General features: G+C 43.0%; 1 protein-coding gene across 1 annotated transcript in view; it reads left to right on the top strand.

The window, feature by feature from the left end:
• Positions 1 to 12,738, top strand: part of LOC117465816 (zinc finger protein 507-like) — a 30,362-nt gene extending 17,624 nt beyond the window's left edge. The window contains 4 exon segments of the mRNA XM_034108854.2: positions 6,191 to 6,295; positions 8,904 to 8,973; positions 8,976 to 9,040; positions 10,402 to 12,738. Coding sequence (XP_033964745.1) covers positions 6,191 to 6,295; positions 8,904 to 8,973; positions 8,976 to 9,040; positions 10,402 to 10,780 — 619 coding nt within the window. The 3' untranslated portion in view covers positions 10,781 to 12,738.
• Positions 12,739 to 13,205: the final 467 nt, after the last annotated feature.

Below are 13,205 nucleotides of genomic sequence, written 5' to 3' on the forward strand. Positions count from 1 at the left end.
TTCAGATAATAAATAATAATGATAATTCATTCTATTTAGGGGCGCCTTTCAAAGCACCCAAGGACACCTTACAATTCATAACATATTCCAAGGACAGGTTTTAAGACGGTACAAAGAATGCAGTCCGGGTGATGTTTTTTATGTGGTGTGCAGATGAGAAAGCTGTCCAGAATGACACCAAGATGTTGTGTTTGAGTTCTTGATAAGCCATTAAAACAGTAAAATAAGTGTCTCCTGTGCACCAAAACATACCCATCTGTTATGGAAAAAGAAAGTATTCCAAAAGTAATCTGAATACTATTTATAAAATTCTGGACTATATAAAAATCGCTGGCCCGCGATAGTGTCTATTGGTTACATTTCGGCCCTTGGACAAATTTAGTTGGTGATCCCTGACCTAGAGCCTTCAGCATTTCCGGGCGGATCTCATCCACCCCCGGGGCTTTGCCACTGCGGAGTTGTTTGACGACCTCAGTGACCTCCCCCCGGGAGATTGGTGTTGATCCCCCGTCATATTCCAGCTCTGCCTCTAACATAGAGGGCGGAGTTGTCGGGTTCAGGAGTTCCTCAAAGTGTTCCTTCCAACTTCCTAATACTCCATCAGTTGAGGTCAACAACGTCCCATCCTTACTGTACACAGCTTGGATGGTCCCCTGCTTCCCCCTCCTGAGGTGTCGGACAGTTTTCCAGAACAACTTTGGTGCAGCCCGAAAGTCCTTCTCCATGTCTTCTCTGAACTTCTCCCACACCCGCTGCTTGCCTCGGCCACGGATGAGGCTGCTGCCCTTCGGGCCTGTCGGTACCTTGCAACTGCCTCGGGAGTCCCCCGGGATAACAAATCCCTGAAGGCCTCCTTCTTCAGTCGGATGGCTTCCCTGACCACCGGTGTCCACCAGGAGGTTCGAGGGTTACCGCCCCTTGAGGCACCTAGGACCTTGAGACCACAGCTCCCCGCCGCGGCTTCGGCAATAGAGGCTTTGAACACCGACCACTCTGGTTCAATGTCCCCCAACCTCCACAGGAATGCCCGAAAAGCTCCGCCGGAGGTGTGAGTTGAAGGCCTCCTGAATTTGGGCCTTCTCCAGACGTTCCCAGTTCACCCGAACTACACGTTTGGGCTTACCAGGTCTATCCAGAGGCTTCCCCCGCCACTCGACCCAACTCACCACCAGATGGTGATCAGTTGACAACTCCGCCCCTCTTCTTTACCCGAGTGTCCAAAACATACGGCCTCAGGTCCCATGATACGATAACGAAATTGATCATGGACCTTCTGCCTAGGGTGCTCTGGTACCACGTACCACTTATGAGCATCCTTATGCTCGAACATGGTGTTTGTTATGGCCAATCCATGACTAGCACAGAAGTCCAGTAACAAACCACCACTCCGGTTCAGATCAGGGGGGCCGTTCCCTCCCAATCACGCCCCTCCAAGTGTCTCCATCATTGCCCACATGTGCGTTGAAGTCTCCCAGCAAGATTAAAGAGTCCCCCTCAGGAGCCCCATACAGGACTCTTTCCAGGGTCTCCAAGAAGGCCGTATACTCTGAACTGCTGTTGGGTGCATAAGCACACACAACAGTTAGTTTCCCCCCCATAACCCGCAGGCGTAGGGAGGCGACCCTCTCATCCACTGGGGTAAACTCCAACAACGAAGCACCCCAACCGGGGACTTGTGAGTATCCCCACACCCGCCCGGCGCCTCACACCTTGAGCAACTCCGGAGAAGAATAGAGTCCAACCCCTATCCAGAAGTAAGGTTCCAGAGCCGACGCTGTGCGTAGAGGTGAGCCCAACCCAGATCCAACTGGTTAACGCTCCACCTCCCGCACAAGCTCCGGCTCCTTCCCCCCCAGAGAGGTGACGTTCCACGTCCCCAAAGCCAGCTTCTGCCGCCCGGGTCTGGTCCGTCGAGACCTCCGCTTTCACTGCCACCCTTCTGGCAGCGCACCCGACCCCATCGCTGTTCCCGTAGGTGGTGGGCCCGCGGGACGGAGAAGCGGAGGTGTTGCCCACGTTGCCTTTTCGGGCTGGGCCCGGCCGGGGTCCGTGGCAAGCCCGGCCACCAGACGCTCGCCGACGAGTCCTCCTTCTGGGCCTGGCTCCAGAAGGGGACCCCGGGCTTCCTCCGGGCCGGGTATCCTCACTTCTTGTTTTTTCTTTCATGAGGTCTTTTGAACCAATCTTAGTCTGGTCCCTTGCCTGGGACCAATTTTGCCATGGGAGACCCTACCAGGAACACAAGGTTCCAGACAACACAGCCCCCAGGTCATCAGGGCACACAAACCTCTCTACCACGGTAAGCTGCTGGTTCTTCAGAGAGGCTGAAATAAACTCAAATTCAAACTCGTCAGGTTTATTGTGCTCCCTTCCAACTTGTGTCGACATTTCTCTACAAAGTACAAATGTAAAAATACTTAGTCTGCAAATGACTTATGACAGCAACTACAGTGAACTACTACAAAGTTCAAACACTTTATTTCACCAAACAAAGGAGTTGGCTACACTACCAAATATCCAATATGGCGACCAGCAGCCCCACGCTGTCCACTATGTCTAAGCCAATCACATCGCTAGCTTCCCTAGACGTCACACAGATCTCGCGAGCAGTTGCGAGACTTAGTGAGTTCAGTAATGGCCGCCATATCAGAAGCCGACACGATGTTTTTCGTCTTTTCTCAGTGCAAATTTCTCGATCTATGGAAGGTTTTAGATGGTTTAGAACAAAAAGGAGAATATACGTAAGTGCTAGTTTTTTTGCGAGTCCAGTACCGGTTCCCGACGTTCCGGTTTTAACCGGACTTGAACCGAAACTTTTTACAAGTCCAGTACCGGTTCGGCGTACCGGTACGTAGCACTAGTGGTGGGGCCACATAATGTATGTACTGGCCACCAGGGGGGCGCAGATTCACTTGGAACACACACACACACACACACACATTGTATGTAATTATTAACAAATATACTAAGTCTGACATCTTCATTGACATTTTACAATCTTTCAGGGAACATCCTCTAATAATCTCACTAAACAATATCAGTTCACAGAAATGTTATTTAATTTTGACAAGTGGCATGTTTGTATCGAACAGGTTATTTAAAGGTGGGTTAGGTAAGTTTCAGAAACCGGCTCGAGTGCACTAAAATTTGAAAGTACTCAGCCGAAAAGAATCCGCCCCTTCCTTCAGACTTCCTTACAGAGCACCTCCTCCAACACACATGAACGCGCAATGCACGCCCATGAGGGCACGAGATACATTTGTGCGTGCACAAGATTGGTTGTACTTTTTACAGTATTACGGCTTCAACAGATGACATTTTTTATGGATTTTTTGTCAAAGCACTTCAGATATTCATTGCTATCGGGATGTTAAGAGCATTCCATGGAATATAACAAAAAGTGTATCTCGAGCCGGTTTCTGAAACTTACCTACCCCACCTTTAACAGTGGAATACAACTATTTTAAACTATTAGAAAGCACGGAAAATGTGTGTGCATTAAGATTAACCATCAAGATGACATACACATGAAGTCATGAACACTAACCCAGACATTAGTTGTCTAACTTGAACCTAAGACACTTATAGCCCGTCTCTGCATTCCCCTTATTCCACAATAAGGGGAATGTCAACACAGACACCTGTCAACCCGCACTCTGCTGTTCCTCAGCGCCGCTCCCCCTCCCTCCCCTGAAATTATGAATGAAAAGCGTATTGTAATCATAGATAACACGGCAGGGTCCGTGACAGCTTGTTTTCATCTGATTTAAAATAAACAAAGTCTTGGTTTTTAGAATATTAAACTTGTTTCGCCAAATTCAGATGATAAATGCAACTTTTAAGCTTGTAAAGGCATAATTACAAGCGGTAACTTAACGTCACAGCACGCATAACAACAGCCGGTGTTTCTTGTGAGTGTTTCCCCGGGAAACAAACACAATACACACAAACGCGTCACAGATTATTTTGCGGTATTTGGCTGCCGAACGAAATCATGTATGCAGTTCGCGACGTAACTAGGAGTCTAGTAGACGGTAAATTAATTACGTTGTTTATAAATTAATCTGAGGGCCGCAAAAAGTGAAGGTGGGGACCGCCATTTGCCTATCCCTGTTGTAGAGCAACACATCTGCAATGTAGTGATGTTAAAATAAATGTAAGCACTTTCTATGAGGCCAATGTCCACGGTGTAATATAAACATACTTATAATTCATGATAATCGGCTTTTTACCCTGTATAATTCTATTGATAAGCAGTCTAAAAAAAATAATGCTTTAGTTTTAGGACAATAACTATTTTTAATGACATAAAAGATCACCATTTAAAAAAAAAAAAAAAAAAAATGAAATTTAAATGGATTTCATAATATTGCAGAAAATAAGCTTTGTGGCAAACGCACTTTTATTACTTATACGTTCAGCAGAATAATCTCCTCTTTTGTAATAGTTTCAGGTGTACATGCAATTACCAGAAGTAAAAGCTACATTTAGGATATAAACTAACCATATAACAGCCGCATTACTTCACGTCACCACCGCTAAGCTAAAGTTGGCTAATTTCTCGGAAGTGTCTAGTCTTATTTAGCCACTTGTTAGCAACTACCACTTTTAGAACACATAAAAGATTCAGACGTTGACTTATCCTGGTCGAATGTACTTATTGTAAGTCGCTTTGGATAAAAGTGTCAGCTAAATGCAATGTAATGTAATATGGTGACTTATTTCATGTTGTAGACGTAAAATCTCATTGGCTTGTATTAAAGGTGGGGTAGGCAAGTTTGAGAAAACCGGCTCGAGATAAACTTTTGTTATATTCCATGGAATGCTCTCACACGCGTTCGTGTGTGTTGGAGGAGGGGCTCTGTAAGGAAGTGGCAGTTTTTTTTCCGGCTGTGTATTTTCAAATTCTCGCGCATCGAGCTGGTTTCTCCAAAATTACCTAGCCCACCTTAACCACAGAACACTAACCAAAAACATGTTATTAAAACCGTTGACCTCCAGAGGGGGAGTGCTCCAATTCTAACTCATTCCCAGGTTTAGAACTCATTCCTGCAATACTATTATGTCGAGGGGTAATGAAAGGGCTACTATTCCACATTCTATCTAGTTGTAAACAGCCATAAATAAAGTTTAAGCTGTTGGTACCTGGCAACAGTGCATTACGATTATGTTCCACTGCACTGAAGCTCCATTGGTATTCATTCCTCTCCACCACGGAAATGAAATGCCAAAACATTTCCATTTAAAGTGCTCGCTGTTGTTGTGTAACTGTGCTGTAAAAATGCCAGAAACTTTGCTCTTTTTAGCGTGAGACAAACTCACTTACCAGGTTGTAAGAATCATAAGCTTTCACTCCCTTAATGCATTAAATATCACATTCTACTGAAAATGTGTCTGACACTGTTTGGGCTGTTTGTATATGCCTATAATAATTACAGGTACATAACATCATTTCCAGTGATGTTTTAGTGATGGTGCAGTAAGTAAATACTGCAAACACTACGCGGTTTAACTTTGCACACTGCGCAAGTGTTCACATTTGACATGAATTATGATTTGTCTTTAATCTGATTGAAATGTAATAAAATTCAAACGTAACAACATGGAACACAAATACATTTTTTATGAGGTCGAAGCAATTCACTTGTATTTAAAATTATCCACAGTACAACTAAAAACATTAGAAAAAGTAATCAAAACATATTTCTGTATGTCGTATATATATTATGCATTGATCCCCATTTAGTCTAAAATAAATTAATCCAAACAATGACTATTGAAACGCAAGGCTGCAAGTCTGGTTGCAAGTACTTGATTTTTATTGTTTTTGTTGGTTAAATGCCACATTTTATTGTTCCAGCCCCAGTAACTCCCCCATTGATTAGGTGCAACTTTTTGTTTTCTCGGACTTCTTTTACGCACTGTAAGTGGCAGCGAGTTGAGGTGTGGTGAGTTTTCTGCAGACCTGTACATTATGTGTCTCGAAGCAACTAACAAAAGACAGTTTCCTTTCCCCCAACCGGACACACACAAAGTGGAAGAAACGTTTCGGATCAATTTTTTCCTTAAGTGCCATTCACTATCTTGCCTAATCCCTTCTCTCCCCTTCAGGCTATGAGTGTAAAAGCAACACCATACCTCAGAGGGCTCGCTTGTTAAACTCATGTTCTCTCATCTCTCCTTTCTCCAGGTGCTGTAGCTGTGATTTTGCCACCACCAACATGAACAGTCTGAAGAGCCACATGAGGAGACACCCCCAGGAGCACCAGGCCGTGCAGCTGCTGGAGCAGTACAGGTGAGAGAATCCAGCACACAGAGGCGTGATAAGAGCCCCTGCAGGACCCCCGAGGTGAGAATGAAGAGCTGTGCCCAGCCCAGAGAAGCTGAGGTTTAGCAGAGTCTCTGTGGGGCTCCAGCTGCGTGTGAGCACTTTGTGTCGCATGGTCCCAGCAGCCTGTGAAGGAATGGGCTTCTATTTGGCAGGGGGAGAAAGTGATGGGGAGTAAATACTCTCTCTGTCATCCTTAAAATGTACCTTGACCAAGCCCCTGATTGGTGATTTCCACTTCACTAAAACACTCATCCGTACCTGCAGGTGTAGAATGCCGTTAGAAAATACACTCTGTTAAGGGCACTCATGAAGTAAGAGGACTTGAGTGTTTAAAAGTGGGGCAAATTGAAGCAGTAAGTTCAGACTTACAGGTACCTGTAAAAGTAATTCAACTTTTGGAAACCGCTCTGTGTGTCCCCCCAGGTCCGGTGCTTGGTGCGGGTGGGGAAGGATAGTAGGGCTGCACGATTTTGGGAAAGAATCTAATTGTGATTGTTCTGACAAATATTGCGATTCGATTTGTGATATTTGTTTTTAAGCGACCCAACGGAAGTTTATTGTAAAATCCGGCCATATCTCCGGCTAGGAAGGTCGCATCAACATGCTCCCGTCTCTAGCACCCCCGCAGCCCGAGCTACGAGTGAAGAAATGAACTTACATGAAACTTCCGTTGGGTCGCTTTAAAGTCGAGCTTCAGTTTAAGATTCACCCTGTAATGGAAACATGTGATGGAGCATCACTAACCTGACTCAGATGGTTGGTTTCACCAAACCATCTGAAGCTCCATTGGAAGCCATTTGGAAAAGGCAGGCACTTTCAAAAATACTTTGCAGGTGATTGGATCAATCTGTCTATCACCGGAGAGCTCGTAGACTGTACAACACACACATATATAAAGTGTACGCTCAAAAGATGGCGTTATGCCAATTTCTAAAGCAGTCTTTGCGATTTATAAAAAAGAAACTTGGCGGGAAAATGTGCGATCCTCCACGGACACTCTGACCCATCCGTACCGGTACGCACATAAACGGAAGAGGATGAGAAACTGCGACCCCGTTGGCAGAAGAAGGAAGAATGGAGAGAAATATGTGGAAATAATTCCATAAATAAAATGTTACCTCTTCATTTCTCATATATGAATAATTCATTTTCACACATTGATTAAAGCCAATCTTAAAATGATTAAACAAACGCCTGTTTGCGACTCCTCAGTGCACACAAAAACATTAACTTGGAGAAATAAATAAATACGGATATGTTATTGAAAACCACCTCGAATATGTTGGGTTAGGGTTTATGAAATGTTTTCTCATTAAATGTACGGTAAGCAGGAGGACAGAATTACGTCTAAACTGACGCCGTGTTGCATTTCTATAGGTTGTGGATACGAGCATGGTTTATACTATCATGTTTAATGCCGTTCGCCAAGACTTGATAAGTCGCTCATAAAACACAGGAGGTATGCAAACTAAGAACACCAATTTGGTAAGTTTGTACAGCTAATATAACACATTAGTTTTATTTCCTTTAACTGGTGGATAGAGTTGCTGGGGGGAGGGGGGGGGGGGGGGGCTTGAGATGCAGTGGAGACGCTGCGCACAGCTGATCGACAGCTGGAACACAAACCACGAAATAAAATAAAAAAATTCTGATCCAGTCGTCATGACTCCACTCCGGAGGGATTCCCCGATTATTTCTTACAGTTTCTCATTGAGGGGGGGGGGGGGGTCTCCTGTCCCCGGCACATCAACACTGACACACTGCTTGAGGAAGGTTATGTGTTTTTTGTAATTAATTTTTTTCGGACCACTAATTTATTTATTTTGGTGACGATCCGACCTTCATGCTGCTACTCTGGTTGAAATCATTTGTCTGCGCCTCCCCAAAGAACCAACATCTGACACGGTGGGAGTTTTTTGTAGCTGTTCTGTCCTGCGATCTTCTCCATGCAGTCAGTCAGAATGGATATTAATAGGGCCGTTTCTTTGACTATCTATAGGCAAATATGTGCGTTACGTGAAGCCCGCAAAAGCTGCGCCACATTTCTAGTTGATTGTGATTTATAAGGGAAACCGCGCAGGAAAGCTCCTCACCAGGTGGGACGTGTAAGGATGTTATTTGATGAAACACCAGTAGAACAAATAGTCTGTAGGAAAAAGAAAACACATTTTATTCACTTTAGCTTTAATGTTGAAGCTCGAAATCGAGACATGTTTTGTGTTCAGCGGTAGCTGAAGTTGCTCAGCAAAAGCAGCAGATAATACAGCGACATGCCCTCTCTGGAGCCACAGTTTAGGATGTCCTGGCTTGACAACTGTTTTTTTAGGGACCAAAACCAACAAACGTTCTTTGTTTATGGCGATTATACAATTCAGTCTATTTACTTCACTCGTCTACAGTAAATCCTCTTTCCTCCCTCCACTCTCTGTCAGGCTCAGTACTCCGTGTGGAGTCTCGAGTCAGAATGAATTCTCCTGCTAGAAGGATTAATTTTGACTTAATAAAATCAGGAAGCAAATTGAATTAACTTCCCCTCTCACTCTGTGGCCTCTCTCTCCCCCCTCTGCTCCAGGTGCTCCCTGTGTGGCTATGTGTGCAGTCACCCCCCCTCCCTCAAATCCCACATGTGGAAGCACGCCGGAGCCAGACCAAACTAAACTACGAGCAGGTCAACAAAGCCATCAACGAGGCCATCACCCAGAGCAGCCGGTAATACTACCAAGACTACCATAATACCATACTACCAAGACTACCATACTACCAAACTACCCTAGTACCATAGTACCATACTACCACAGTACCATAGTACCAGACTACCCTAGTACCATAGTACCATAGTACCAGACTACCATAGTACCAGACTACCATAGTACCAAAACTACCCTAGTACCATAGTACCAGACTACCATAGTACCAGAATACCACAGTACCAGAATACCACAGTACCGTACTACCATACTACCACAGTACAATACTACCACACTACCATACTACCATACTACCATAGTACCAGACTACCCTAGTACCAGACCACCAATAGTACCCTAGTACCATAGTACCATACTACCAGAGTACCACACTACCATACTACCATAGTACCAGACTACCCTAGTACCAGACCACCATAGTACCATAGTACCCTACTACCAGAGTACCATACTACCATAGTACCAGACTACCATAGTACCATACTACCCCTAGTACCCAGACTACCATAGTACCATAGTACCATACCACCAGACTACTTGCTCCAGCCGTGGCTGTACTCTGAGTTTCTCTCAGGTTCATCTCTGTGACTCAGCAGACATCTACCCTGGAAAACACTTCTTCATGTGTCCTTTCTATATGTATACATATTACAATACATTTGTGAGCCCTTGATAAAAGCCAATATTTGGATTTCATATACACTTTTACTTTCAAGCTCTACAAAATAAATGTAAGAGTATTTTTATGAATTGAATGTATGCTTTTTAAACAACTTTTAAGCTAATTTAATATTAGTTGGCCATTTTACCCTAGTAAGTGGTTTCCCTCTAGGCTCATGATTGTTCTGACACCATTAATAATAAAAATAATAATAATAATTATTATAATTATTATTATATTGCACAGTTGGAAAAAAAAAAATGTTTCTTGATTTTGTATTTGTGTACAGCATATACTACATTTGATTGTTTAATTGTAAATGTTCTCTATTATTTATTGCTGATATTCTTATTTAGTAAGCATCCAAATATTATCATGTTGTTTTTTTATCACAAAGCAGAATGTTATATTAAGTAAAATAACATATAATATAAAAATATAATCATCATATAGCTTTAATTTGTAAGGCACCTTTAAAGTGTGTTTGGCCGAAGGAGCAGTGACCGTCATCTGTCACTCTGCGTCAGAGGGAAATAGATGTTTGGCTGCAAGTCACTTTTATATATCCAACAGATGTCAACAAAAATGGGCGGTGTGCTTTTATGAAACGTTCCTTAATTAGCCAACAATGTCCTTAAAGTGAGATGTGCAGCAGTCAGTTAACCTCTCTCCCTCTGTTGCTGATTCCTTCCTTTCCTCAGAGCTCCTCAGAAGCTACCGGCGGTGATGGAGTCAGCAGCTGAGCGGCCTGCGGGGGCCCCCCCCACAAAGGGCCCCGTGGAGGCAGCAGCCGGCCTGGCAATGGACAGCTCAGCTACCCTGCCTACACCTACCGCGGACCCCTCACAGTGGCCCGGTGAAGCCCTGAGCCCCCAGAGGAAGGACTCCGCTCTGCTGCAGCAGCGTTCCAGTCAGGCCCCCGGCTCTGGGATGGAGTACTGCGTCCTCCTGTTCTGCTGCTGTATCTGCGGCTTCGAGTCCACCAGCAAGGAGCGTCTGATGGAGCACATGAAGGAGCACGAGGGCGACATCATCAGCATCATCCTCAACAAGGAGCAGCAAGCACAGGCGGCGGAGTGACAGCTGGCCCCCCCCCCCCTCTCTACAATAACACTGAACTGCTGCCCTCTAAAGTATTTCATGTTTCCCTTACCTCAAGGTGGTTTAAGGTGTTAAACATTTCACGGCTACTGTTCCACCGAACTGTACGGAAGACGATTAGGGCCACATGAGAAACACACTTTGGGATGTGAGCAAAAGTAAAACAACATTTTGAGTTCTGGCTTTAATCTCAAGACACTGAGAAAGAAGTCAGAATCCTGAGAAGACTTTTTTTTTAATCAAAATTGTGACTTTATACTCAGAATCCTGAGATTAAAGTGAAAGACGGAACTCAAAATGTTCTTTTCTTGTGGTCACATCCCGACACTTCTTTCTCGTTTGGCCCTAAGTATCTCCCGTAGAAACTGTCATTTCTCAGAATGACATTATTTTCTGAGCGTAACATCCTTTTAAAAGGGATTTCGTACAAATGATAGCAATTTTCTAGGCCGTTTTCTTACTTTAAGATGTCTGTAGGGAAGTGATTTAAATGTCAAGGGAAACCCGAGCTCTAACCAAGTTTATTTCTCTACATACAGGGACAAAATCATACCTCACAAACCATACAACCCCTCACCAGAAATGGGGAAACCAATTCCCAGTCTATTTCATATATCGACCACGAGGCAGCTCTCTTATTGCTTTTGTAATATGTATTGTATTTGAACTGACACGGTTGAGGAGCTCCAAACTGAACAGGCTTCTATCGCAGCTTACATAGGATTCAATATTTATCACTTTATTTGTATGCATGTTTCCGTTATGCCAATTCTTTAGAGGCAAATGGGGTTTTTGTATGTGTGACTGTAATCTGACTAGTCTGATCATACATATTATTTTATTATATTTCTATAGAGGAAAAAGGTAAAGTTGTCAAAGAAAAGTAGAAGTATGGCAAATCCTTTTTAATATTTTGCCAGCAATTAATTTGAGATATCTGTAGAAATGTTTTGACATGTCACAAATATATTTTCACATGTAGATATTACATTTAAACACGTCACAACTGATTTACAGATATCTTTAATTTAATAATATTTTCAATATTCCCCTTAATATTAGAATAACAATGACTGATATAACATCTGTTTTTGGGTAGCACATTTTGTTGTTCAATTCCAGAAATCACATTCTTACTAGTTAAAAATACAAACCAAATGTAAATGATGACATTTTGAACATTCAATGATTCATTCTAGAATGTATGATATTTTGAACACAACATATGTCAAAAAGTAACAATTTTGTTGTTGATATGAATAATTAACATATTTACTAGTAGAAATTACTTGTAGATATAATTTATTAGAATTACAACTAGACACAATTACATTATTGATTTGTCGACTTGGAAACATAACCTGTCAAAATGTAGTATACTTCAGTTTGAATAGAAGTCAACGGTAAACTAGTTACAAATTACACATATTTATAATAAAGATTGGCCCCTAATAAGAAATGAGTTCACATTTTGATTGATGAGAAAGTGATAATAATAATAAATATAAAAAGGGTTTGCCATGGTGGACGACGATAAAGAACTGGTCTTTGATGGTTGTAGTCTATAGACGGAGGTATTGGGTTAGGGTATGTTGAGAGGAATCATCAAAAGGGAAGTTAGCGTATGTTGCGCTGTTATTTAAATCGAATGGTGCCTAGATATTTCAAAGCAGGAATATTTTGTTATTTAATCTCATCCACCTGCTCTTCACGTGTGATTGTGGTGCTAGGATCCCTCAGAGGTCTCATTGAAAGTATAGTCTGTGTTTTTTTGTATAGCCCATGCAATTTATTTTGTATATAATACCATTTTTATAATAACCTCTGCTCTTTTTGTCAGTGTTTTTAAAATACAAACTTTCTAGTGTCAAACACAACATGGAATGACTGCTGTCCTGCTACCAGACATGGATGTACAAAATAAAGTTTGGAGGTGACACGTTTTTTGAAATGTATTGTCCCGTTCTGAGGGTCTAGTAGAGTATAATATAACTCTATACTCGGCACACTGCAATGACGATTAAACAGGAACTTGAACCTTGACCTTGTGTGATGGATGGATACAGTGGGTGTTTCTCAATGTCGAGGAAGGCTGCTCCAGAGCCACTATTTCAAGCATACTACGTCATCGATTGCCGCCGAAGTACTGTTCCAATGTCCAGCATACTTGGAATTCTACCGAGCCTGGCGTACTTCGTTTGGAGAAACACGTGTAGACTCCGCGGTCTTAAAATCCCCACAATGCTTTGCGCACGGACCAATTTCCCCAAATCTGTGGCGGAAAATGTAAGGCGGGGCCTCTCATATGACGCACACCTGGAAGTATTCTTGCCTCGCTTCTGAAGCAAGACGCTCGGAAGACATGTGCTACCAAGCAAGCGTACTCGACATTGAGAAACACCCT

Source organism: Pseudochaenichthys georgianus, chromosome 3 (genome assembly GCF_902827115.2).
Source record: "Pseudochaenichthys georgianus chromosome 3, fPseGeo1.2, whole genome shotgun sequence".
NCBI classification, from domain to species: Eukaryota; Metazoa; Chordata; class Actinopteri; order Perciformes; family Channichthyidae; genus Pseudochaenichthys; species Pseudochaenichthys georgianus.